The sequence below is a fragment of the Vipera ursinii genome (genome assembly GCF_947247035.1).
Source record: "Vipera ursinii genome assembly, chromosome: Z".
NCBI classification, from domain to species: domain Eukaryota; kingdom Metazoa; phylum Chordata; class Lepidosauria; order Squamata; family Viperidae; genus Vipera; species Vipera ursinii.
The window spans coordinates 18,569,023-18,596,893 of NC_139517.1; the positions used below are offsets into that span (position 1 = coordinate 18,569,023).

The window sequence follows — 27,871 nt, forward strand, 5'->3', positions numbered from 1 at the left end:
CCCTTCCTGACTGAAGGAGACCCCGTCGACCAATGAAAGCCCGAGAGGCGGGGCTGCCCTTTTTTTTTTTCCTCCCCGCCTTCCCTTTTGAGTGACGGCGAGGCCGCCCAATGGAACGCCGAGTCCCTTCCCCTCGACTGAACGAGGCTGGGGGAGTCCGGCCAGCGGTTCTCTTTTTCTGTCTCATTCGCAAGATGGCGGAGGCTGCAAACTGCATCATGGAGGTGAGGGAGTAAGGGGGGGGGGTGAAAGAGGGAAAGAAAAAAAAAAGGGAGGGGAGTCGGAGGCTGCCCCCGTTCCGCTCCGAGGGGCCCCTTAAGCCTTCACCCACCGAGTCTCTTCCAGAACCTCCTAAGGCGATAGGGAACGGGAGGGATTGCTCAACCGAGACCCCTCCGAAGCCCCCCCACCTGATGACAGCCCCCCCACCGCAGGCTTGACGGGGCTCCTGGAGAGCGCCTGCCTTCCGCCGCCCGAGCGACCAAGCCCCCTACTTTCTCCCCCTCGCTGCCTTTCCCCTCTTTTCTCCTCCGGGGCGGCCCCGTAAAGACCATCCCCGCCCTTCCTTCCCTCCATTAGTGGTCCATTTTTTCTCGCTGTCGCCGCCTCTTCCCTCCCTCCCCCGTTCCGGACTGTCCCCACATAAGAGGTGTGGGGGGCTAGGGAGAGAGGCGCTTCTCCCCCTCCAAGATACGTGTGTGTGTGTGTGTCGCTGGTTAGGATGGGCGGGAAAAGCCTCGGGTTTTTTTTTCTTTTTCCAAATCTGGAGAGGCTCCCCCCTTTCCGACGTGCCGACCCGTTTTCGCGGAAAACCTCGCACGCTTCTTCTTCTTCTTCTTCTTCCTCCCTCCCCCCCCCGCGCTCGCCCGCCCCGCTCCGCTCTTTAACGCGGTTTCTTTCCTCATGGGAGCCGCATGGCACCGCCTGCCCTCGTTGGGCCCCGCCCCCCTGTGGCCCGGGAGGGGGAGGCCCCTGGAGCTCCTCCCACCGCCCGCCCCTTCCCCTCCCCCTCCCCCTCCGCCGCCGATCTTGGAGCGCTGCGCAGCCCCCCCCCCCTCCGTGGGTCCTCCTTCATGGGAGCCTCCTGGGGTTCCCGCTCCACGGGTGGCGAAGCTTTTTGGGTTTTTTTGCCCCCGGCCCGTCGATCCTTAGGGTCCGACGGGCCGCCCCCTCCCCAAAGTTGCGCCCCCCCCTCTGCTGGGAAGGACCCTTTCCCCCCCTTCCCCTCCCTCCCCCCCCCCGACGCTGCCGCAGATAGTTGAACTTCTTTGTTCGCGGACGCTCCGGCTTTTTTTTTCCCGTCCCGCTGGCTCCTTGGCACCTTGGCCTTTCCTTCTTTGGGCAACCAACCCCACGCTGGCTTCTCGTGATGTCGGGCTGTGGTGGATTGCCGGATTCTTCCCACGGGTGGAAATGCAGAATCAACCCCAACAGACCAGGGGTCTTCAAACCTGGTCCTTTTATGACTTATGGACTCCAACTCCCAGAATTCCTCAGGTAGGCATGTGTGGCTGATGAATTCTGGGAGCTGAAGTCCACAAGCCATAAAAGGGCCACGTTTGAAGACCCCTGCCACAGACCAACCCCCCTTCCCCCTTTGCCCAGTCCCATCTCTTCCTCTGCCCCCTTCCCACCCACCCCCACCCTCCCACCCCCAGTTTTTCAACTTCATAATTTGCCTGATAATAATAATAATAATAATAATAATAATAATAATAATAATAATAATAATAATAATAATAATAATAATAATAGAAGGGACGTGGTGGCTCAGTGGGTTAGGACGCTGAGCTTGTCGATCGGAAGGTCGGCAGTTTGGCGGGTCGAATCCCGAGTGCCGCGTAGCAGAGTGAGCGCCTCTTACTCGTCCCAGCTTCTGACAACCTAGCAGTTCGAAAGCACGTAAAAAATGCAAGTAGAAAAAATAGGGACCACCAAAGCGTTCCGTGCGCCTTTGGCGTCTAGTCATGCCGGCCACATGACCACGGACGGAGACGTCCTCGGACAAGCGCTGGCTCTTTGGCTTTGAAACGGAGATGAGCACCGGCCCCTAGAGTCGGAAACGACTGGCACGCATGTGCGGGGGACCCTTTACCTTTAATAGTAATAGTAATATAATCATGATGATGATGTGCCTGTTTTCACCATGATTTTGTGAAGTGGTCCCTTTCCCTCTTAATTTTGCCTGGTTTTAACTGTCTGAAAGGAAACTGTGGGCCTTAATGCCATGGCTTCCCTGAGGGTGGTTGCTCTTTACTTTTGACAGGCCCATTGTGCTCATTGTCCTAAGGAGGCTCTGATGCCTGATGGCAGACATGTCAAACACAAGGCCCGGGGGGGGGCAAATCCGGCCCGCAAAGTGGTTTCATGTGACCCGCGAAACCATCCTGGAAACGGTGAGGGAACGGCCCCCCGCTGCCTTGGTCCTGGCCCAGAAACCCTCTTTCTGCCAGAGACCCTCAGATCTGTCCCACTCCTGCCCAGGCCCCCATAGGCACCCTTGATGCCAACGATGTAGAGCTGGCCATGCCCACCCAGTAGGCCATACGCACTCTAGCCACGCCCACCCAGTAGGCCACGCCCAACCTGGCCATACCCACCCGGCCCCCTGAGGGCAACCGCAATGCTGATGGGGCCCTCAATGAAATTGAGTTTGACACCCCTGCCTTATGGTGAGTTATTGCCTTCTAGCTCATTGTTCCCGTATTCTTGCACCTTGTGGTAGCCTGTGGGTTTACTGTGGACGGGAAGACATTACTGAGACTAAGCCTCACAAGTAAAATGGGCAAATTTGTAGGAGGACCTGCTTTGACACGTGCTATGATTTGTATAAGAGATCATTTGAAGGAAGGTAAGATTGCAGGGTCTTCAGAGGAAGCTTGGGTGAGGCTGCTGGGGTAAGGTTCGGGTGAAAGGCGAAGCTCAAGGTGACTCAGAACTAAATTTTAGGAGGGTTGGATATCAGAGGTTACAATGTGTAGACTTCAGGGAGCTGCAAATTTTGGAAAAAGATTGAGGAGTGGTGGATGAATTATTTAAATTGGCAGGTGACAGAGGTTGAAAAAGGTTGGAAGGAAAGAATTATGTACTGTATAGGTAAGCAAGAAATTGATGTATCTCCCATCTCATTTGCAAAGTTCACATGGTCACAGAAACACCATTGTTGGGAATCTTTTTCATCTGCAGGTTTTCTTCCTAGAATGGGAATGACAGGGCCCAATAGTTAACTGTGGGAAAGGTATATTTTTTATCATCTTCTAGCTCATTCCATTTTAGATGTCCCTCAGCCCCACCTGCCTTTCAGTTTTTGGTTTAAACAGAGCCCATAGAATTGGAATGATCCATTTAGGCCAAGCTTCTTGATCTGGACATTCCCCCTATATTGATTACTGGTGAGTCCTTTGGAGGTTCATGAGTTGAAAGCTGATTTAGGCTACTGAGTTTAGCCTCTTGCTTGATGTAGGAATCCAAATTTACCCTAATAAAGTGACTTACTAGCTTCTTTTTCAATTCCTTCAGTTTAAAGATTGCAGGATCCAATCTGGATTGGTCATCGGGACCAGAGCTTTTGTCTCCCAAACTTTCGGACTCGTACTGTAACCCATCTTCAGGGAACTTCTGTCTAGGCTAGATTGGATCCTGCAACATTATCCCTCATTCGTTAAAGAAGATTATCATCTCAGTAGATAACTGGTTGCCTTAACTGTCCTTCAACCAAATGCAAGAGCAGTTGTAGCCAGGGAGCACGTAGTGATGGTGCTTGGCTTTGGCACACTGAGGGGTGGTGGGGTGCATGGGTATGCCAGGGCGTGCAGGTTTGCCTAAGTCAGTAGTAACACAGGTAACTCACACTAGGCTACCAGAAGAGATCCTACAGCTTTATCCTCTGAGGAGTGGGCTAGCACTGACATCTTATTGTATAACTGCTGCATATGTGTCAGCTGAGAATTTATAAGAGCCTTATGGAAATAAATGTAAAAGCGAATCAAGGGCAGAGTACTAAGGATGTGGGGAAGAAGGTGCCCAAACAGGAATGTAGCATGAGGAGCCCTTATCACCTAATGCAGGGGTAGGCAACCTCGGCTCTTTTATGACTCGTGGACTTCAACTCCCAGAATTCCTGAGTCAGCTATGGTGACTCAGGAATTCTGGGAGTTGAAGTCCATGAGTCATAAAAGAGCCAAGGTTGCCTACCCTTGACCTAATGGATGTCTCTCATCCATATCTTTTTTTTTTATCCCATTTATATCCCGCCCTTCTCCGAAGACTCAGGGCGGCTTACAACTTAAAGCACAAACCAATGTGCTTAGCAATAGCCTTCATTCTATGTATATGCCTGCTTATTAGGGCTTTCGGGCCCCCCTCCCCCCAAGCGGCATTTTTTTTTACAAAGTCAGCTTAATTGCCCCCAACAATCTGGGTCCTCATTTTACCTACCTCAGAAGGATGGAAGGCTGAGTCAACCTTGAGCCTTAAGTAACCCATGCAACGTTTGCATTCTGTTTCACCTTCTGAATTAAGTTAGCTCTGTTGAAAACAGTGTTTACCAATTCCTCTTGGAAGTGCTGTATCCGAACATACTGAATGGGGAACAGGCGGTGGAGATTGCTGTCACTGGGTAGGTGTATAACTGAGACCTTGATGTCTGGCATAGCAACTCTGCTGGCATTTCAGATGAGGTTTTTTTTTCTTTTCCCTTTTCTATTCCTGGCATGGGATTGTGATAATCCTACAAAAAGCCTCTTTGTGACTGGAGGCAACCCTGCTCGTGTGTGGTGTGGTAGTTCTGTTTAGTGATACGGTTGAATAGAAGGTGCGTACGTTATTGGGGGAGCTCAGAGGGGTGCTAGTCTTTTTTACCATAGAGGACATGGAAGACTTCCTCTCCAATCTTGTATTTGCCAGCCTTGTTATTTATTCAATTTGTACAGCGGCCCATCTCACATATGTGATTCTGGGTGGATTGTTACAATCCTAAGAGCTGGTTTCCAGCTCTGGAAATTGTTCTTTCTGGATAACCTTGGCAAACCTAGAAGGAAACTTATTAATCCCTCACATAGAGAGACATCCCAGAATTGCTTCCTTATTTGTTGATCAACTTTTATCAGGGTTTTTTTTTGGTCTTATTCCCTCTCCAAATCTTAGTTGTTAAAATGATCCAGGCTCCGGATCGGTTCCCGTTGAGCTCCGAATTGACATTCTTTCCCTTGTTACTCTCTCTCCTAGAATTTTGTAACCACCCTGGCTAATGGGATGAGCCTGCAGACTCCGCTAGAAGATGTAAATATCCTTTGAGTTCATGAACACTAGGCTAGTGCTCAACCCTGGATGTGGTTGAGCTCAGGCCAGACCTTTCCTTGTTGTGTAGCCGGCTTGGTGATGCATCGTCCATTAGTTTCCCCCCCCCCCACCTCGCATCTGTCTCTTGCTAAAATTGCATCTATAGTTACCCCCTTGCTTTTGTAGCTCTTGCTTAGATGTACTGCCCTTTTCTCAAACTGCTAGGACTAACTAAACACCATTTCCCATAAATTCTAGGTGTAAGAATATACCTACTTTCTGGTACTTTGCCCCCTTCTTCACAGTATCATTTTACATATTGTTTCTTCTTTCTTGCTTCTGTAACGCATCTTTTAGTCCTTATCCCTTCAGTTAACCCTATGATGCAGTGCCTGTTCAGTCTGAGTGGCTAAACAATGCAGGATGGAAAAAAAAAAGAATTGGGTTCATGACCAATTTTTTGTGCTTTATTTCAAATTGTTTACCTTGTTGCCCATATAAACCTTTATTTATGCCCTTAGTGGAAACTGACAGGAACCTATCCTTTTTTTTTATCCATTGATAAAGCTGCAAATAAGATAATATTTTGCTACAACACTTTTTTTTTTAAGCAGAAAGCAGTTCCTACTGGTTTCTCATGGTATAGGTAGCAAATGTTTAGGCATTACTTGATATTTTGGAAGGGGAGAAAGCACAGGGGTTGATTTGAGGTTTTGGATGTTGGGTGCGAGAACAGGTTCATTTGTGGTGCCCAGCTATTGTCCCATGATTCCTAAATACCCGCTTTTCAAGTTTTAGCATTTATCTCAGACATACAAATTATTACAATGGGCATCAAATTATATTAGCCTTGCATTGTATCTTGATTAAAAAAAACCAAACTTGTTTTCTGGTTGATGTATGGGTGAAGGATTTGTACCTCGGGGTTCTCCCCCCCCCTTTTCCCCCCACTCTCATGTCAGTCAGTTTAAACAAAATGCTAAGTGCCTGACATTGACATATTGGGGAGACTTTGTGGGACAGAGCTGGAGGGGTGTAAGCCAAGGTGTTGGTTGCGTTGGGAACACTTGACCATTCTTTCCTTAACTTTTATTGCAGCTCCCCGTTTTGGGGGACATTCAGGGGGTAGAGCAGCTCAGGAGGTAGGCCATTAATAATAAAGCCTGCCAAACGTCCCTGTGCATTGTGGGAATACGAGACAGAATTGCCCTGAGAGCATTGTGGGGGGGGGGAACGACAAAGAACCGATCCCCTAGATATGGTGGTACTAAGAAGACTGAAATGGCAAATTTTTATCCATTTCTGCCAGAGCCAGAAATTTCTCGTCCATCAAATGGAGCTGGTGCACTTTAGTTAGAACTTCAATCTGTGCAGCATCTGACTAGCCAAATACACAGAGATTTGATCTTTTACTCCCCGTTTTCTCCTCTTTGGGGAGTAAAGAATCCATACAGCTGAGGTCTTGTGGACAACCTTTAAGGGGAGGAGCAGATTTGTTGTGACCTATGTTTTAGTGAACCATTGCTTGCTTGTGGAAATGCATTTCAAGTTGCCATTTTTCTGTTGTTATAATATTTATCCATCCCCTTTTTGTCCAAGCCCTTTTTAACTTTAAAAAACTCAAATCGGGGATTGTATAAACCTATTTTTAAAACATCAAAAGATCAGGATAAAAGCAATCTCTCTGGCTTACAAATATGAGAACAATTTGATTTCCTTAAGAATTTAACCCTGAAGACAGAATTCTCCAATCTGGTGCCCTCCAGATGTGTTTGAGCAACCTGGGTGAAGGGAATATTGTGCTCTTGTGGCTGGTTAGGGATTTAAGATAGAGCCAAGATCCTCTTTGACTTGAGCTCAAATCTGGGAGATTACACAGAGAATGTGTGTAGACATTTTGGTAGTAATATGGACAGGATTTGCCATTGTCTTCTGCAAAAATACTTTTTTTTACTTCCCAGCTGTACCTGCAGAGTTTTCTGGATGCATCCCATCCAACTAATTCTGTTTAGCTTTCTGAAATCAGTAAAGGACTTAATAACTTGGCTCAATCACCCATCAATTATAAGCTACTATATCCTAGTGGCCATGTGTGCTCCTGATTACCATGCAGGTGATTGAGCAAGCTAGCAGTGGAACGAGGGAGCTACTTAGTATGATCTATACCAGGGGTAGGCAACCTTGGCTCTTTTATGACTCGTGGACTTCAACTCCCAGAATTCCTGAGCCAGCTGGCTCAGGAATTCTGGGAGTTGAGGTCCACGAGTCATAAAAGAGCCAAGGTTGCCTACCCCTGATCTATACCTTAGCTCAGGAGCCCCCAGCAGTCTAATAACATGTATAGGATTAGTTATAAGATGGTTTAAATCACTTGGGCTTGTTATATCACTTTGCCAGGCAGTGAGTCTATATTTTGAAAATGGGACAACCTCATTGGGCAATATTGTGGCAGGACAGGTAACGGGTAACATAGATAAGATGGTATGAACTGTTTGTAGGCCATTTTTTTTTGAGATTTGTAAATTTTGGACACCTTTCTAGATTGAGAGAAAATGGATTCACCTTTTTTAAATTTAGGGTTCTGATCATGAAAAAAGTACTATCTCAGCAGGAATAATTTTAAGAGCTACAGCTATTGGAAGATGACTGGATCTAGTTTAAGACGGGATCTTCTGACTGAGTGATATAGAATAGTTTCCCCCAGTTGTGCATCCTCAAAATTGGTTGGATTGCAACTTCCCTATCGGATATATGGGTAGAAATATTAGGAGTTGTAAATACAGGTAGTCCTTGACTTACGATCAGTTGCTTAGCGACTGTTTGCAATCATGATGCACCCCTCCTAAAAGATACTTATGATCCAGATATATATATATATATATATATATATATATATATATATATATATATATATATATGTGTGTGTGTGTGTGTGTGTGTGTGTGTGTGTGTGTGTGTATGTGTGTGTATATAAATATATGTATATATATATATATGTGTGTGTGTGTGTATATATATATATATATATATATATATATATATATATATATATATATATATATATATATATATATATATATATATATATATATATATATAAATCCCATTTATAACCCACTCTTCTCTGAAGACTCAGGGCGGTTTACAATCTAAAGCACAAATATTGATGCACAGAGGGGAGGGGGCTAGTGTTGACAGCATGAAAATCATGAGCATTACGGGGACAATGAAAGACCCTCCTCTTTTTACCTGTATGTACGAGAGAGATGCTTGCAATGCACATTAAAAGAGGCAGGACTTTGATCATCCAGTCACACCTCCCATTTTGAATACGGATACCCTTTGCTAGTGTGGTGGTGTCTACTCGACAACCTACTTCCTTGAATTCAGCCATCTGCGCTCTGCACCAGCTATAGCTTCCAGTGATGCAACACTGGGAGCAGTTAAAGTATGTTGCAATTGTCTAGCACTGAAGCCTTAAGTAATAAGTGAAAGGTATTAATCCAGGTTTATGATACAGTTCCCCCCCCCATAGAAGTTTGTTTTTATAGAGGCTCAAACTCCACCTCCAAATCTACAACCTGTTTTAAGATTCACATGCTTGAAAATGCGACTTGTGAAATTGTGTCCTATTCAAGCGACATTATGGTCTTTATTACATAGGCTTGAGCTATATTTTTTTCCTGCTTTCTTTGTTCTTCTGACTAAGAAATCTTACTTAGAGGAAGATAAAATAGTTAATTCTACTTAGCAACTTCAGCTTGGTTTACCAGAGGTTCAAGGCATTTCCCTTATATTGGAAATCCGTCCAATTGGTTTAGAATTTTAAGAATTTAACCCCTCATTTTACTTGTTTATTCCACCAACCACCTCCTGCAAAACTGCAAAAATAAATGTTCCAAGAATTTCCATTATATGAAAATGTCTGGATAACTGGTCTTGGGTTCAGGCTTCTGCCTAAAGAGCTTACCACTAGTCAGAACAGACTTTGCTACTTGATGGAACACGGGTGAACCAAATTAAACATGAGGGTTAGGCTCAGTGCATACACAAAGAACCTTCCCTAAAACCAGCAAGTATAGAATAGCATCTTGAGACCACCTGGAGCATAGAAGAGATGCATGAGTTTTTTCCTTACCCTCCAAATTGCCTGTTACAATTCTCATTATAAGGGCAGGGTCATCCATCACCTTTCTGACAACCTAACCCTTTGCACTGTCAGCCTGTGAATCTCCCAAGAACCCTAACCCTGACCTATTATCTCCCTAGGTCAGGGGTGGGCAACCTTTTGCTCTTTTATGACTCGTGGACTTGCAACTCCCAGAATTCCTGAGCCAGCCATGCTGAGGGGGAAAGGGAGAGGTTTCCAAGCTGAGCCACGCCCAGCTCAGGAATTCTGGGAGTTGAAGTCCACGAGTCATAAAAGAGCCAAGGTTGCCCACCCCTGAGCCTAGGGCATTATCTCCACCGAGCAAAAGCCTAACCCTTCCGTAGGATATAAGAGTGACTTTGTAAACCAAACGTTTGGCTTCTTGAGAAGAAGGAATTGTTGCAATATCTGTAGACTTTTTAACCTCATTAAAATAGATGCACTGTGCCATGTTCAGAAGAAGAGTATCGGCAACAGATTTTCTAAAGGAGATTGGAACTCTGGTTTTCCCTGGGTGAAATAAAAAGAAAAGAAGCCCCAAACCGTTGAATTGAATAAAGGGTTACTTCAGAAACTGCAAATATTTTGTGAGAGGGTAATGTGAGTGTGAATTTCTACAAGCTAAGGTACTAATACTCCTTTTTTTCTTTTATGGCCATCATCTAATTAATAGTTGCATGGATTTGCCATGAGTGAAAACTGTAACTCTAAAAGAAGCAGCATACTTGTTTATATAAAGTATATATGTACATCGACATCCGTGAAAAGATGTTTGTTGGGGGTTTTTTTGCCTCTTGCACACACATTGTTAAGAAAGCACCAGTGCTGCACCTGCATTTTTAAAATCCATTTAATCAGGCATCTTATAGACCAGGGGTAGGCAACCTCGGCTCTTTTATGACTCATGGACTTCAACTCCCAGAATTCCTGAGTCAGCTATGCTGGCTCAGGAATTCTGGGAGTTGAGGTCCATGAGTCATAAAAGAGCCGAGGTTGCCTACCCCTGATATAGACCATATTGATTGATATTAAAGTTATTAGTTGAGCAATACAAATTTTAAATGTTAATACGGAATTAAGTGGGGAAATTGTAAGTTATATTAGGGGGTCCTGGGATGACTTGGGCCTTTCTGTTTTCACCAGGTGTCGTGCACCCAGCCGGAAAGCAGCAGCAAACCAACAGCAGAAGAGATGACTTCCAAGGATTATTACTTTGATTCCTACGCTCACTTTGGGATCCATGAGGTGAGATAATTGGGGGGGATGTGGTTATTTATTAATTTATTAAATTGGTTTGCTGCCCATCTCTCCTTAGGTTTTTCAGAGAGATCCAATCTTGTCCATTTTGGAGGGGGGGGGTGTAAATAGATTTTGGGGGGAATTTCCTGATATCCCTTTTCTCTGCATCTTAGGAAATGCTGAAAGATGAGGTCCGCACGCTGACCTACAGAAATTCCATGTTTCACAATCGGCACCTCTTCAAGGACAAAGTGGTCCTGGATGTTGGCAGTGGCACGGGAATACTTTGCATGTTTGCAGCCAAGGCTGGTGCCAAGCGGGTCATTGGGGTAAGTGTGATGCTCATATGCTACTGGTCTCTTGTTTTGTGATGGAGTCTGTTGGGTGCAAAATGGACGAAAGGATTTGATGGAATCCTAAGTGGACTGATAAACAGAGATTTAAAAGTTCTGTATTAAAATTAGTGCTGTTAAAGTTGTACAAATCTGCCTTAGTTTTATGAAGATTTGGAATGACGGGCAAGAGAGAGACACCATTTGATTTAATATTAACACTTGGCATTCTTTAGTGCCATTTCATCACATGTATTTCCAGGGAGGTTTCTTACTAATTTAGGAATAAAAAAAATACAATGCACTAGCTTACCAAACATCTCTCTTTATTCCCCCATCCTGTTCCCCACTTTGGATATGACCTCAACTAATAGATTGAATGCTCCAGTATCTCTGATTATGCTGTCAAAATCGTCAAAGCCAATAAACTTGACCATGGTAAGTAAATTCATTTTTAAAAAATGTCCTCAATTTCTGAGTCACTTATCTGTGTATCCAAATAGCCAGTGTTGTACATAAGATGTTTAGAGGTAGTTCTCAACTTAGGACCATACTTAACAATGGGCTTATGTAAAGCACTTTTGACTGTTGCTATACATATACATATACGTGTGTGTGTGTGTATGTATATATGTGTATATATACATGTATATGTATATATGTGTATATGTGTGTATATGTATGTGTATATAATTATGTATATGTGTGTATATACAGTTGCAAGAAAAAGTATGTGAACCCTTTGGGATTACGTGGAGTTTTACATGAATTGGCCATAAAATGCGCTCTAAACGTCATGTAAGTCACAACAATAGAAAAACACAGTCTGCTTAAAATAATACTACACAAACATTAGCTGTTATCATGTTTTAATTGAACATAAGATGGAAACATTCACAGTGCAGGGTGGAAAAAAGTATGTGAACCTTTGGACTTAATAACTGGTTGACCCTCCTTTGGCAGCAATAACCTCAACCAAACGTTTCCTGTAGTTGCAGATCAGACCTGCACAACGATCTGGAATAATTTTGGACCACTCCTCTTCACAAAACTCTTTCAGTGTAGCAATATTCTTAGGGTGTCTGGTGTGAATCGCTCTCTTAAGGTCATGCCACAGCATTTCAATCGGGTTGAGGTCAGGACTGGGCCACTCCACAAGGCGTATTCTGTTCTGTTGAAGCCATTGTTTTGTTGAATTACTTGTATGCTTTGGGTCATTGTCCTGTTGCATCACCCATCCTCTGCGGAGCTTCAGTTGGCGGACAGATGGTCGTACGTTTTCCTGCAAAATGTCCTGATAAACTCTGGAATTCATTTTCCCATCAATGACAACAATCCGTCCAGGCCCTGAGGCAGCAAAGCAGCCCCAAACCATGATGCTCCCTCCGCCATGTTTTACAGTGGGGATGAGGTTTTGATGTTGGTGTGCTGTGCCTTTTTTTCTCCACATAAAGTGTTGTGTGTTTTTCCCAAACAACTCAATTTTGGTTTCATCTGTCCACAGTATATTTTGCCAGTAGTGCTGTGGAACATCCAGGTGCTCTTTTGCAAATTTCAAACATGCTGCAATATTTTTTTTGGACAGCAATGGCTTCCTCCGTGGTGTCCTCCCATGTACTCCATTCTTGTATAATGTTTTCCTTATTGTAGATGTGTCAACAAAAATGTTAGCATGTGCCAGAGATTTCTGTAGGTCTTTAGCTGACACTCGAGGATTCTTCTTTACCTCATTAAGCATTATGCTCTGTATATATATACAGGGAGTGCAGAATTATTAGGCAAGTTGTATTTTTGAGGATTAATTTTATTATTGAACAACAACCATGTTCTCAATGAACCCAAAAAACTCATTAATATCAAAGCTGAATATTTTTGGAAGTAGTTTTTAGTTTGTTTTTAGTTATAGCTATTTTAGGGGGATATCTGTGTGTGCAGGTGACTATTACTGTGCATAATTATTAGGCAACTTAACAAAAAACAAATATATACCCATTTCAATTATTTATTTTTACCAGTGAAACCAATATAACATCTCAACATTCACAAATATACATTTCTGACATTCAAAAACATAACAAAAACAAATCAGTGACCAATATAGCCACCTTTCTTTGCAAGGACACTCAAAAGCCTGCCATCCATGGATTCTGTCAGTGTTTTGATCTGTTCACCATCAACATTGCGTGCAGCAGCAACCACAGCCTCCCAGACACTGTTCAGAGAGGTGTACTGTTTTCCCTCCTTGTAAATCTCACATTTGATGATGGACCACAGGTTCTCAATGGGGTTCAGATCAGGTGAACAAGGAGGCCATGTCATTAGATTTCCTTCTTTTATACCCTTTCTTGCCAGCCACGCTGTGGAGTACTTGGACGCGTGTGATGGAGCATTGTCCTGCATGAAAATCATGTTTTTCTTGAAGGATGCAGATTTCTTCCTGTACCACTGCTTGAAGAAGGTGTCTTCCAGAAACTGGCAGTAGGACTGGGAGTTGAGCTTGACTCCATCCTCAACCCGAAAAAGCCCCACAAGCTCATCTTTGATGATACCAGCCCAAACCAGTACTCCACCTCCACCTTGCTGGCGTCTGAGTCGGACTGGAGCTCTCTGCCCTTTACCAATCCAGCCACGGGCCCATCCATCTGGCCCATCAAGACTCACTCTCATTTCATCAGTCCATAAAACCTTAGAAAAATCAGTCTTGAGATATTTCTTGGCCCAGTCTTGACGTTTCAGCTTGTGTGTCTTGTTCAGTGGTGGTCGTCTTTCAGCCTTTCTTACCTTGGCCATGTCTCTGAGTATTGCACACCTTGTGCTTTTGGGCACTCCAGTGATGTTGCAGCTCTGAAATATGGCCAAACTGGTGGCAAGTGGCATCTTGGCAGCTGCACGCTTGACTTTTCTCAGTTCATGGGCAGTTATTTTGCGCCTTGGTTTCTCCACACGCTTCTTGCGACCCTGTTGACTATTTTGAATGAAACGCTTGATTGTTCGATGATCACGCTTCAGAAGCTTTGCAATTTTAAGAGTGCTGCATCCCTCTGCAAGATATCTCACTATTTTTGACTTTTCTGAGCCTGTCAAGTCCTTCTTTTGACCCATTTTGCCAAAGGAAAGGAAGTTGCCTAATAATTATGCACACCTGATACAGGGTGTTGATGTCATTAAACCACACCCCTTCTCATTACAGAGATGCACATCACCTAATATGCTTAATTGGTAGTAGGCTTTCGAGCCTATACAGCTTGGAGTAAGACAACATGCATAAAGAGGATGATGTGGTCAAAATACTCATTTGCCTAATAATTCTGCACTCCCTGTATGCTGAGGGACTCGGTGGCTCAGTGGGTTAGGACGCTGAGCTTGTCGATCAGAAGTTTGGCGGGTCGAATCCCGAGTGCCGTGTAACACAGTGAGCGCCTGTTACTCGTCCCAGCTTCTGCCAACCTAGCAGTTCGAAAGCACGTAAAAATGCAAGTAGAAAAATAGGGACCACTACGGTGGGAAGGTAACAGCGTTCCGTGCGCCTTTGGCATCTAGTCATGCCGGCCACATGACCACGGAGACGTCCTCAGACAAGCACTGGCTCTTCGGCTTTGGAATGGAGATGAGCACCCGCCCCTAGAGTTGGAAACGACTAGCATGCATGTGCGGGGGGAACCTTTACCTTTATATATATGCTTGGCAACCTATTCATACTTACAACTGGTTGACAAGCACCTCATGATCATGATTTGTGCAATGAAATGTACTTAGGTGGATTCCCAGGGGAGGGGGGCACTCCAAAGAAATAAGAGACAACTCAGTCCAGATACTTTATGTGTGAGAAAGAGGGTGAAGCCATCGCCTCCTTGATAATTCTCAGAGTGTGTGGTAGATGCAGATAGTAAAATGCTTAGTTTGGAAAAATTCTGTCTATAGACGTGAAAGCAATAAAGCAGGAGTCCGCAACCTGTGGGCTGCGGCCCGTTAGTGGGCTATGAGGGGTTTACAACCAGGCCATGGAAATGGCAAGCGAGCGTGCACGCAAGAGTGATTCTCACTTGCATGGGCAGCATGCGTACACGCTCCATTTAAGTGAGTGGCAGGCACGTATGCACTCCACTTGCGCAAATGGAGCTGTGCGCACGCTTGCTGGCTACACATGCGGAACCATTCCCCCCTCCCCCATCAGTTCGTAAAGCCGGAAATATTGGGGAACTCTGTAATAAAAAAATCAGCTTGGAAGAATGACTATATATGTCATTCTTGGTTTGGGGGCCTGATTTGTAGTAGTCTCTGTGGCTTTTCCAGAAAGTCAGTGGGGAAGCCAGTAGGAAAGGTTTGCAAGATGCTGTCACCTACCGAGAGGAGTCTCATGTTTCTGTGGGCTGGCTAAAAGAGCTGCTTGCGAAAATTTCAGCTCTATGCCTGCTTAGATTTTGGCATGGAGCTGAAATCCTTAAGCAAATAACATTTCGGCCAACCCTCAGAAACGAGAGAGAGCTGAAGTCCAAGCAGGATTTTCTTCCCCTGAGCAGAGAGGTAGCATAGTAAGGTACAGAGTACAGGGTCTCTCAAGGAGGTGGAGAATGCATGGTTTAGGCCATGTGACTCTCGGTTTGGAGCTTAAAAGTCCTTGAATTTCAGTGGGGAGGATTTTCAGCTTCCGAGTAGGGAAAGACCTGCCCGCAGCCTGCACTAGGTATCCCAGGGTCTCCCCCGCTCCCGTGACGTAACTGTAACTTACCTGGGACTCCATCTACTTAACAACCTGTGAGATTGCTTAACAGTTACAACTAGGAGTGCTGGGTTTGACTAAGAAGCCCTCTTTTGCCAAAGTGATTTTCATTCTCGCTTTTGCGCTGAAGCATAATTTTAAATCAGGTGGTTTTCCTCCCCGAAAGTGGTGTCCATCATCAAGGGCAAAGTGGAGGAAGTGGAGTTACCTGTGGAAAAGGTTGACATCATCATCAGTGAGTGGATGGGCTACTGTCTCTTCTATGAGTCCATGCTGAATACTGTCATCTATGCCCGGGATAAGTGGCTGGTAAGTCTCCACCCTTGATTTCTTTTTTCCCCCTCTTTTTTATAAAGGATTTTATTGAATTTTATAGTGTTAGGGATAAAATAGGATTGGGTTAGGGATTAGTGTTTAGGGTGGGGTTGGGATCAGGATTGGGGTTGAGGTTGGGATTAGGACAGGGTTGGGATCAACATTGGGGTTATCCCCCAATAACATTTTCATTCTTTAGCAAACAGGCTATTTGTCCGGGTACATATGTTCAATTAACAATAGTTAATATAGTGATAGATAACTGTAGAGAATGGAATAATAATCAAAAACAGTATCAGTTAATCAATACATGTCATTCTTCTTACAAGCCCTTGATTTCTGCCAGTGGTGCCTAGATCTAAGCTGGCCCTACCTTATCTTTATTTTCAAACCTGGATTGCGGAAAATGCCATTTGACAAAAAGGACAAGGTGTAGTGGTAGAATGGTGATGTGTTCAGACGTTTTGATTTGGAACTTATTTTAATTTGAAGCACCCCATTTTTGAATGGAAAACAACCGTTTTGTAATCTAAACTATAGTTCAGAAAGCCTTTCTAGTTTGAAGTGAAGAATTTTTAGCTCAGCAAACGTCCAGAATAATCGGAGAAGACCATTTTGTACATGGAATAGCTGTTTTGATCCCGGACCGGCTATTTCAAGGTTACAATGGTATATTTCTATTTCAGAAATTTGCACACCTCTAATAATAGCTATTACCTCTCTTGGCCAAACAAACATTTCAGAGTGACCTTGTCCCTGTAAAGTCTCAGGATTACATTCAGATTCATTAGACTCATCCCAGTATCTAAATCATCTAATCTTTCAGAACAGTACAGTACTAATTCCTTTAAAAATTACAGTAAGAGAGAAGGGCACCATTTATAATAGCAGGGGAATTGTTCAGCTCTTGATTAATTTTTCAAAACCTCTTTAGAAATGATTATTTGCACCTCTGGCAAAAGTTCTCCTGCAGTTTCTTGGGTAGAAATGAGGAAAGGCAATAATAAAAACACACTTTTCTGCCAAGCTGGCTTATGTTCCTGAGAGGCTGTAGTATTTAACAGGAAAAAAAATTGTCCTTGTTCTAAACGACACTCTTTCTCGGTATTCAGTTTTCAAAAGTGCTCTATGCCTTATGGGTCTCCCAAGTATTGTTGTGCTTCATGAAAAATCCATCTTTGGCTGTTAATCACAAGACATAAAACGGAATTAGAATTTCATTCTTAATAAAATAATAGGGAAGCACAAGTAAAAGTTGCAAAAGCTTTTTTCCCCACACCGGCAGCAAAGTAGTGAAAGTAGGGCTAAATATTTTTATCTGGTGTGCTTTTAATTTAGTCTGGACGCTCTACCATGTATCTGTGTAAGTTTTATTTAATAAGTTTTATTTGGTCTGGGCTCTTGCCCTGCAGTACAGGTGATCCTCTACTTACGACCACAATTGAGCCCCAAATGTCTGTTGCTGAGTGAAAATTTGTTAAGTGAGTCTTGCCCCATTTTACACCTTTTCTTGCCAAGGGTGTTAAGCGGATCACTGCAGTTGTTAAATTAGTCACACTGTTATGTTTAAGTGGATCTGTCTTCCCCATTGACTTTGCTTGCCGGAAGGTCACAGAAGGTGATCCCGTGACCCTGGGACACTGCAACAGTCATAAATATGAGTCAGTTTACAAGCCTTTTGATCACATGACTGTGGAGATGCTGCAAGGGTGATAAGTGTGAAAAACGAGGATGAGTCACTTTTTTCAGTGCTGCTGTAACTTCCGACAAGTCACTAAATGAACTGTCGTAAGTTGAGGACGCCCTGTACAGAATTTGATTTGACGTGAAGTAAAGGCTGTCTCCAAGTAAGGCAAGTGGAACATTCCTCTTCATTGAGCAAAAGTGTCCGATTGAGTATTTAAGCCACTGCCGTTTTACGGTAGTCACTCAAGCTATGATGGTAGCCCCTTTGGCATTTAGCTTATTCAGGAGCCAGCTGCCGGTCGAGCTCCGCACGGCACCGGACCTTCGCTCCTTCCGACGCGGTCTGAAGACCCATTTATTTGAACAAGCTGGCCTGGCCTGATGGGGGATGTTAGGGTTTTTAATGGGTTTTTATATTGTTATTGTTTTATCTGGGCGATTATTTAATTCTTTTTTAATTTTTGTATTTTCTATTTATATGTGCCCTGTTCACCGCCCTGAGTCCCTCGGGAGAAGGGCGGTATACAAATTTAATAAATAATAATAATAATAATAATAATAATAATAATAATAATAATCATCTTTCAGTGCAAGCTGCTTTTCTATGGATGCTAATACCATTATGACACTAGGGCACACTGCGGCATCTGTTGCCCTCCGAATGTTGCTGAAGATCCAATTACAGTGCCAATAGGGAGGGGACAGGAGGATTAATTTTAAGGAACCACCCCAGCTCAAGGACCTCTCAGGATCACGAGCTCTGAGAATTAATGTTATCTATTTTGCACTTAAAGGCTATTACTGTGGATATGGTTTCAAACTGCAGGCATGTATCAGTAGTTAAAAATGTGGTTTTTTTTGTAATTTGTGCAGAAGTCAGAATAAATATGCAGTGTTATTTGAAACCTGATTACTCATGTTCACCTTTCGTAATTAACAGTCTAGGTTACCCCTCCTTCTTACAGCGTCATTAGTACCCATGATACTATGGGAAGGATCCTCGAAGTCTTCTCCTATTTTTATTTAGAATGAATTGTACTGCTTGTAAGGAATCTGGGTATTACTGTACTGTATTGTTATTCTGAAAGATGGGTTATAAATAATTGTAAGAAACATGAATTCTGACATGTATATTGTGTGTCCCTCCCCTGCCCACTCCCCTAATCAAGAAATTAGGTTCTCTATGAAGGAAAGGATTGTATGGTTTTGTGGCTAATATTTTGTTTACCATCCATTTTGCACCAGACCCCAGATGGGCTTATTTTTCCAGACCGTGCCACTTTGTACATCACTGCTATTGAAGATCGGCAGTACAAAGATTACAAGATCCACTGTAAGTACCAAGTTCTTTTCCAAAAAGGACGCCGGGCCTTTTGAGCACATATGGGGGAAATGTATTTCCCGGTGACTCTTTTAAAGGGACATAATTTTCTCTGCTTTTTTTTATTGTCCCTTTTTTTTGTAGTGGGTGGGCGTGATTGCAAAGGCTTTCCAGGATCTTAATTCTCTTCTAAACTCTGTATTTCTTACTGCAGGGTGGGAGAACGTATATGGATTCGACATGTCGTGCATCAAAGACGTGGCAATCAAAGAGCCTTTGGTGGATGTTGTTGACCCAAAGCAGTTGGTCACTAACGCCTGTCTCATCAAGGTATGGTGGGCTGGGGGTAACTACTTTTTCTGCCCTTGACTTTTTTAAATCGCCATTGCTGTGAACACCCTGTCTAAAATGGCATTAGGTGCTCACTGGTCATACGTTGCTTCTAGCATTGATCACCTTTCTCTGTTGTAGTGGCTCTTCAGACCAGTGACTAAAACAGGGGTGTCAAGCTCAATTTCATTGAGGGCCACATCAGCATTGCGGTTGCCCTGAGGGGGCCGGGTGGGTATGGCCAGGGTGGGCGTGGCTTGCTGGGTGGGTGTGGCCAGCTCTACATCATTCGCATCAAGGGTGCCTATGGGGGCCCGGGCAGGAGTGGGACAGATCTGAGGGTCTCTGGCAGAAGGAGGGTCTCTGGGCCAGGGCCAAAGCAGTGGGGGCCGTTCCCTCATTGTTTCCAGGATGGCTTCACGGGCCGCATGAAACCACTTTGCGGGCCTGATCCGGCCCCCGGGCCTTGTGTTTGACATGTCTGGACTAAAATGAACAATATCGATCACAGTGATCCTGATTAAGGGGAACATTTAAGCCAGACATGTCAAACACAAGGCCCGGAGGCCGGATCCGGCCCACGAAGTGGTTTCATGTGGCCTGTGAAGCCATCCTGGAAACAGTGAGGGAATGGCCCCCACTGCCTTGGCCCTGGCCCAGAGACCCTCCTTCTGCCAGAGACCCTCAGATCTGTCCCACTCCTGCCCGGGCCCCCATAGGCACCCTTGATGCGAACGATGTAGAGCTGGCCACACCCACCCAGCAGGCCATACGCACTCTAGCCACGCCCACCCAGCAGGCCACGCCCACCCTGGCCATACCCACCCGGCCCCCTGAGGGCAACCGCAATGCTGATGTGGCCCTCAATGAAATTGAGTGACACCCCTGATTTAAGCTATCCCCCAAAGAAGGCCGCTTAGAGTGGCACGCCAGGAACTTTGCAGAGCTTAAGAGAGGAAATATAGTGCCAGCCCAGAAGATTGACTATCCAGCATTTGAAATCTATCTTAAATCTTACTGGGCATTTAGTTGTCATGTGGATAAAGGTTGTGGTGCCTGTCACTGCTTTAGGAACATTGTCTTATTTTTGCTTCTCGTGTTTTTTTTTTTTTGACAGGGTCTCTCTATACTTTTGTCTTTCTGTGATATTCGCTGATCTGGATTATGCATGCAAATGACCCTTTGGGGGGCTTCTGTAGGCAAAAGAGAACAGCCTTGGCATATAACTGGGAGAAGATGATGGCAATGGGCAAATGGGGGCTAAGAACAAATGCTAGATTGTTGTATTGAAGAGCAGTAAGGGAGTATTCTCTTCTGTTCCCCAGAGTGCCGGGGGGGGGGAAACAAATCAGATTTGGTACCATCCCCATATGGCCCAGAGCAGAGCAGAGTACCTGTGAACATAGTGAGGTTGCTGTTGTGACTCAGGGCCAGCCTGTGGGTCCGACAGCCGGGTCCGATGTATCGGATGACTCAGACGAGGGGGAGGAGGGAAATGAACCGGCTGATGATGGTTCGGAGGCTTTGCAGAGCCCTCAGCCGGGGACCTCTTCTCAGCTGCGTGAGCCTGAGAGTGCGGAGGAAGATGACCCACAGCTGGCCCTGTTCAAGGACGCCCGACGCAGGAGGCAGTCGAGCAGGAACAAACAAAGAAAGGCTGTGGGACTCCTCGGGAGGAGGCACAGGGAGACCACGCCCTGAGCTCTCTATAAAAGGAGTGTTTGGGGAGGGGCTGGTTGCTGAAAGCAACTTTTCCGCTTGAGAAGACAAGCTCTAGTGTTTTTGTTAACTGCGTAATTAAATCTTGGCAGATGCCTTTTAGCCTTGGACGCTCTCCAGTCTCTTCTTTCTGAATAGGGGTTTGCCTTACTACAAGGCCAGAAGAGGGCTGGTTCAGAACAGTTGCACAGATGCATCTTCCCCTTGGAAAAACTCTACAAATTGCTCACTTTTTGTTTCAAATACTAGCTTATCTCAGGATGATGCCTCCAAATCTTTGTCTTTTGGATGTTACCCTTTTTGGCTCTAAAGCAGACATGTCAAACACAAGGCCTGAGGACCAGATCCGGGCCTGCAAAGTGGTTTCATCCGGCCCACGAAGCCATCCTGGAAACAGTGAGGGAACGGCCCCCACTGCCTTGGCCCTGGCCCACAGACCCTCCTTCTGCCAGAGACCCTGAGATCTGTCCCACTCCTGCCCAGGCCCCCATAGGCACCCTTGATGCGAACGATGTAGAGCTGGCCACGCCCACCCAGTAGGCCATATGCACTCTAGCCACGCCCACCCAGCAGGCCACACCCACCCTGGCCATACCCACCTGGCCCCCTGAGGGCAACCGCAATGCCGATGCGGCCCTCAATGAAATTGAGTTTGACACCCGTGCTCTAAAGGTTTGCTACTTTTGCAATCTGCAGGAGCTTGTTAGCAGAAAGAATGACAGATAATGTTTTGTGAGGATAATGAAGGTATGTTGACTTTTTTCCCCCCAATCTGTCTTGTTTTCTCTCTCCTTCGTACACCTGTGGCAGGAAGTAGACATCTACACAGTGAAGGTGGAGGACCTCACCTTCACATCCCCCTTCTGTCTCCAAGTGAAGCGCAATGACTACATCCATGCCTTGGTCGCCTATTTCAACATAGAGTTTACCCGATGCCACAAGCGAACTGGATTCTCTACTAGTAAGGGCATTTGTTACCTCAGTGTGGGAAATCAGCAATAAGGGACTTTGATCCAGTGTTTTGGCGGGGGGGGGGGGCTTGGGTGCTGAAATGTTAATATTCTGGTAAAGGATAGACTCAAATCAATGGAATTTTCAGTTTTAAAATACGACTAGTTGATATCTTAACAGTAACACAGCACTGCTGGAAAGGCTAGATTTTGTGTTTCTCAACCTGAGTGGACTTCAACTCCTAGGATTCCCCAACCGGCCACACCGGTTGGGAATTCTGGGAGTTGGAAGTCTACACGTCTCAAAAAGTGCCTAAGGTTCAGAAACCCAAATCTAGCCTTTCTAGCGGTGCTATGTTACAGTAAGAACTGAACTAAACCAGGGCTTTTCACCCTTTTCACCCATTGTACTGCTTTTAGGATATGGCAACATCCGAGTACCACCAGTCGCCTAGCAAAGTGTCAAAAACTTGATGACCAAAAAAAAGGGGGGGGGAAATGATGAGGTACAGGTAGTCCTCAACTTACAACAGTTTGCTTAGTGACTGTTCGAAGTTACAGTGGCACTGAAAAAAGTGCCCCCCAAGCCACAGCCAAGCAAGACACCTGCCTGCCCGCCCAGCGGCGCTCTTCCTCCTGTCCGAGGTTTTCATTGTTCTGAGCATTTCTGTTGAGGATTGGCAGGTGGGGTGGGGGAGTATTCGGTTTTTATTTCCCCCCCCTCCCCGCTGGGCGGTTGCAGGAGGTTTTGGTCACTTCACATGACCCCGGGACACTGTGACCATCATAAATATGAATCAGTTGCCCGGCATCTGAATGTAAATCACAAGACCCTGGAGAGGCTGCAACATTCCAGCTGATCGGTGCTTCTTCTGGAGCCTGGCACTGATCCTGGTGCTTTCACTGAGCCCTGACAGCCCCGAAGAAGCTCTGATCCTGGCGCTTCCGCTGAGCCCTGACAGCCCTGCAGCTCCAGCTGTCTCTCGCTCAGGCTTGTGCAGTGCTGCCACCTGTTCAGCTCATTCCCCTCCCCCTCTACCACTTTTCTAGGATGGTCGTGTACCACCTGCCAGGTGCCAATGTACCACAGGTGGTACCCGTACCACTGGTTGAAAAGCCCTGACCTAAACTAAATCTAGTCTGTTTTTTTCAGGAGCATGGGTGTCCTCCCACTGTAGCATTCTTGTAGACTTTATTGATTGAGAGATTGAAAAGTAGAGTGATTGGAGGATTCAGAGAACTTCAGTTTATCTGGAAGAAAAATATCTAAAGTCAACTAAGTCAAGCAAATGGCTTGATTTATTTCCCTCCCCCCTGCCCTCCTGGCTGCTTTCTCTGTTCAGCTTCATATATTTTTTTATTCCCTTCAGGTCCTGAATCTCCCTACACCCACTGGAAACAGACAGTCTTTTACATGGAGGACTATCTAACAGTGAAGACAGGAGAGGAGATATTTGGCACCATTGGCATGAAGCCTAACGCCAAGAACAATGTGAGTCCGGAGGGTGGTTCTTTTCCTGCAGTGTTTTTTTTTTTTTTTGGAAAGTTGACATCATTTCCTCCAATGGCAAACCTGCTTGGGAAATAGAAATCAAATCTACAGAAGCTTCTTTGCCTCTTAGATTTGCAAAAATACAAAGGCCATAATAAGCATATTTTAGCAAAAACGTTATTAACCAGAAACTGTCCAGTGAGGATCAAGCACAGAGATGGCCATGGAGTGTTGGATGTGCAGTGATGGAGAGAGATGAAATGGTTGTCTGGAGAAAAGACCATGGTTGGCTGGAATTCTAATTAGGATGCCCTTTACTCCTCCTCTTAAGTAGGGAAGCGTGAAATGTTCTGTTCTGATCTAGGTAAATTTAATCTTGCCTGTAGTGGACAAACTATTCTGTTCTGGAATCGGAACATCTGTTTAAAAATGCTATTATGTGATGCACTTTTGACATAGTAGTCCTTTTGGATAAATGCTCATAACCTGAAGCTTTTGAAAGTTGTGTCTGCAGCTCTAAACATTACCCAAATATAATTTTAATGTGACAGGGGGACCAGGGACCCTTTGATTTTAATGAAAATAAATTTTGAGTTTAGTTTTTGTCCTCATACTGTTTGTTACTTTTTGGAGAATATATTTTGACTCAAAGTATATTTTGACTCAGGAAATTTTCCATGTCCCTATACATTATTTGGTAGTAGATATATGCTTTGGTAGCTTGCTGCAGAAAAGTCAGTTTCAGATACACACACGCACACCTGTGGAAGTACTTCCCCCCCCCCCTTTCCTTTTTCAGTCTTGGAGAGTGCCTGGACAAGTCCCTGCAATTTTCTTGGCTCTTGAGCAGCTTATAAATATGCCTGAGTAGACATGAATTAAACTAAGGTTCCTGATGAATGGCATACGTATGTGGAGGAGATAGCAGGTCTTAACCTGGGCTTTGGCTCTGTTACCAGCAGTGTTATGATTGTGGTGCTCTAAGAGGTTCCAGTTTGGGGGAATTGGTTGCTTCCTACCATAATCCTGGCCAAAAGCTGATCTGAAATGGATCCCACCCCCAAAAAATCAGGGCGCATTCATATCCTCTTTAAATCTCCTTCCCCCCCCCAAATTCAATCTCCCCATTCTTTGTCAGTTATATGCTCTTGATTGTTGGGGGTTTAAACAAGACATATTTTTTAGGGAGTGTGATTGGCCTCTTACCGTATTTTCTGGCCTATAAGATGACTTTTTAACCCATGAAAATCTTCTCAAAAGTCAGGGGTCGTCTTATACGCAGGGTGCTGAAACTTTAGGGACAGGGCTGGCTGGAAAACCTGGAGCGGATCTCCCATTTGGTCTGCGCAGGGAAAGCGGGACCAATTGGAGAAAAAGCTGCAGTCTGTGATTTTTTACAGGCTGGGGTCTGGGCGTCTTTCCTTCTAAAGTTGAAGAGCAGCTGCAGTCTATCCCAGCTTGAAAGCCAGGTGGGGAATGCAGCAGCCAGAGCAGCTGCTTAGCTCTAAGGACACATTTGATTCAGGAACTGGGCGGGCTGGCTGGAAAACCTGGAGCGGATCTCCCATTTGGTCTGCGCAGGGAAAGCTTTAGAGTGAATTAGGAAAAGTTTAATCCACTTGCACTGTTTTGTGTTTACATGTTTGATGACAAACAGCCTTATGTTTATAAGTGACAGTTTTCATACCAAGTACCTGCCTGTCATAAGCATTTGAATGAAAATTACCATATTAAAATCAAATCTGATGTTTTTTAATTTTTATTTGGTGTGCGTTGGAAGAGGGGTAGTCTTATACGGCGAGTATAGCACAAACCCTATAATTTAACAGGAAATGTGGGGGGTCGTCTTATACGCCCAGTCGTCTTATACGCCGGAAAATACAGTATATTTCAACCATAAAAAGTTTTAGAATGTTGTTACCTGGTCGTTTATCCAGTTTCTCTTCCATCTCATCTCGGCACCATTGACGGCACTTAGCTAATCTGTAGCTTTTACTTTTTTTTTTTTTTTTAGAAAAAAAATGTTTTTAGTCATGACTCAGGCGTAATTGATGAAATTAGCATAATCTTGTGAATATATAAAAGACGGTTCTGGAAAAAAAAGTTTTCTTTGTTTAAAAACTCACCTGCAAGATCTTGTATAAAATTGGGATTTGGGGCTTTCTCGCTTGAATTGTCATGCCAGGACTCTTAATGTCTCGCCAGGTTTAGCACAACTTGTGAAAGTTCAGTTTTAGTGTACTTGTGAGTTTAATATCTAGGCTCCAAAAATGCAACGTATTTAAGGTTACGCACTGCAGCAAGTGGGGCGGCACGGTGGCTTAGCAGTTAACACGCTGGGCTTGTCAGCTGGAAAGTCGGCAGCCCAGGTTTGAGACCCGCGCTCCATGCGCCAGGGTGAGCTCCCCGCCTTATCCCAGCTCCTGCCAACCTAGAAGCTCAAAAGCATGCAAATGTAAGTAGATAAATAGGTCCCACTCCGTTGGGTAGGGAACATTCTGAAAAGAGAATATAACAACGTTCGCATCACAGAAATGGCAAGTAAATCCTCCCTGTCTCTTAATGGGGATGAGGTTGAGCTTCCTGTGTGTGTGTGGTGGTGTACATTGTGTCGAAAGAAAAATGTTTTGACTCATTTTCCTTTTTCTGTATGCAGCGAGATCTGGACTTCACCATTGACTTGGACTTCAAAGGGCAATTGTGTGAGCTGTCGTGTTCGACGGATTACCGGATGCGTTAGCCCTTTTACTCCCACGGGTGGTTTTTTTTTCTCCTCCTTCAACAAACCTTGCACCCAGAGCAAGTCCTCTCTGTCATCCTATTCCGTTGACGTATCACTAATTCATTTCATTGTGTAGTTCCCTGTAGCTGCACTCTGGGCCAGCAAGGAGAGGGTCAGTATTAGAGGCTAGGGGAAATAGCCAAGATCCCCCCCCCACCCCAAATCCCATTGCCCCTTGTTTTCAAAAGCCTTCCCCTTCCCCAACTACCAGGAACTGAGGCTGTTAGCACAATTGAACACATGCACGTGGTTTGTCCGTTCGTTTGTTCTGAGGCTTGAGTGCCAACAGCAGGCTTCCATCATGGATTTTTATTTTTGTTAAATCATTGTTGGTCTTCTCTGCCAAACTGTGTTGCCTAAAATTTTTCTCCCTCCCAATCCGTTTTTTCAGTGTAACACTGTTCCTCGTCACCACCTCCAGTGCAAACGCTGCTTGGTTTGGGGGGGGAGGGGGGTACATACATCAATTTCGCGTCCAGTCAGCAGGATGGGCATCCTAACAGGTTTTTTTAAATCAAGAGGGCATGTGGAGGTGTGGGTGAAAAAGGCATCTCCATTTTGTGGGTGTTGTTCTTTCACTGACGGTTTTGTACTTTTCCCTCTTAAATTTCCTGTTCAGATCTATGGAGGGTGATGGTGTTTTTTTAATCCCTTGCCCTTGGAAAGCTGACATAGTGTGACTTTCATAACTTATGGTTTTTATATGGTTACATTCATGAGGAAAAAAAAATAAAGAAGTTGAAACCAGTTGCTCTTTCTTTTTGATAGAAAAAGACAGTGTGATAATGTGACCATTTGCGTATCAACTGTTCTGTGCAGTATTTCTGTAAGAAAAGAATGTGGGAATAGGATGAAGGATTGGGCTGTACTGTGGAGAACTCCCAAAACAGTCTGACCCAGGGTGTTTAGGATACAAAGGACTTCCATCCTATCACTGATGCAGCTGTACAATTTTTTTTTTTACAAGAGATAGGATAGCACACCAGCCTTTCCATGTGTAGAAATTAACTGGAGAAATTGTATCTTCAGCAGTGGCTCCAGCATAGGCTCCTTAACCCAGGGGTCCCCAATCCCCGGTCCGTGGAGTAGTACCAGGCTGCGGCATGCCAGGAACCGATCCGCACAAACAAGCAAAGCCCCATCCGTGGGATGCAGGCAGCACACAAAACCACGCACTCTCCTGCCTGTGGAAAAACCTTTCTCCACGGAACCGGTCCCTGGTGCCCAGAAGGGTGGGAGCCTCTGCCTTAACCACACAGGTAAAGAAGGCTTAGCCTAGGAAAACAGTGCAGGCCATTTGTGCCCCTGATCCTCCAAGTGTGGAATAGCCCTAACTAAACAAAGAGTGTCCAACTTTCGCAACTTTTAAGACCCGTGGACTTCCAATTCCTAGAACTCCACAGCCATCGTGGCTGAATGGGGAATTTCGGTAGTTGAAGTCCACAAGTCTTTAAAGTTGCCAAAGTTCGACACTCCTGCCCAAAACTATCCGAATTATGAAACCAAGAGCTTTTCCCCACACAATCCCTCCCCTCACTACAAATGTGGACTCAAT

At 44.9% G+C, this 27,871-nt stretch overlaps 1 protein-coding gene across 2 annotated transcripts; it reads left to right on the forward strand.

The window, feature by feature from the left end:
- Positions 1–125: 125 nt before the first annotated feature.
- PRMT1 (protein arginine methyltransferase 1) lies at positions 126–27,063 on the forward strand. Of its 2 annotated transcripts, XM_083376610.1 has the most exons (11): positions 191–224; positions 5,227–5,280; positions 10,574–10,675; positions 10,843–10,998; positions 11,376–11,439; positions 15,888–16,030; positions 18,968–19,055; positions 19,258–19,373; positions 21,903–22,053; positions 23,413–23,534; positions 26,191–27,063. In XM_083376610.1, exons 1-11 carry the CDS (start codon positions 195–197, stop codon positions 26,272–26,274), a joined length of 1,110 nt encoding a protein of 369 aa, XP_083232736.1. In that variant the 5' UTR covers positions 191–194; the 3' UTR covers positions 26,275–27,063. The 2 variants fall into 2 exon arrangements, with proteins under 2 accessions (XP_083232737.1, XP_083232736.1); XM_083376611.1 differs by lacking the exon at positions 5,227–5,280 and having other exon boundaries at positions 126–224.
- Positions 27,064–27,871: the final 808 nt, after the last annotated feature.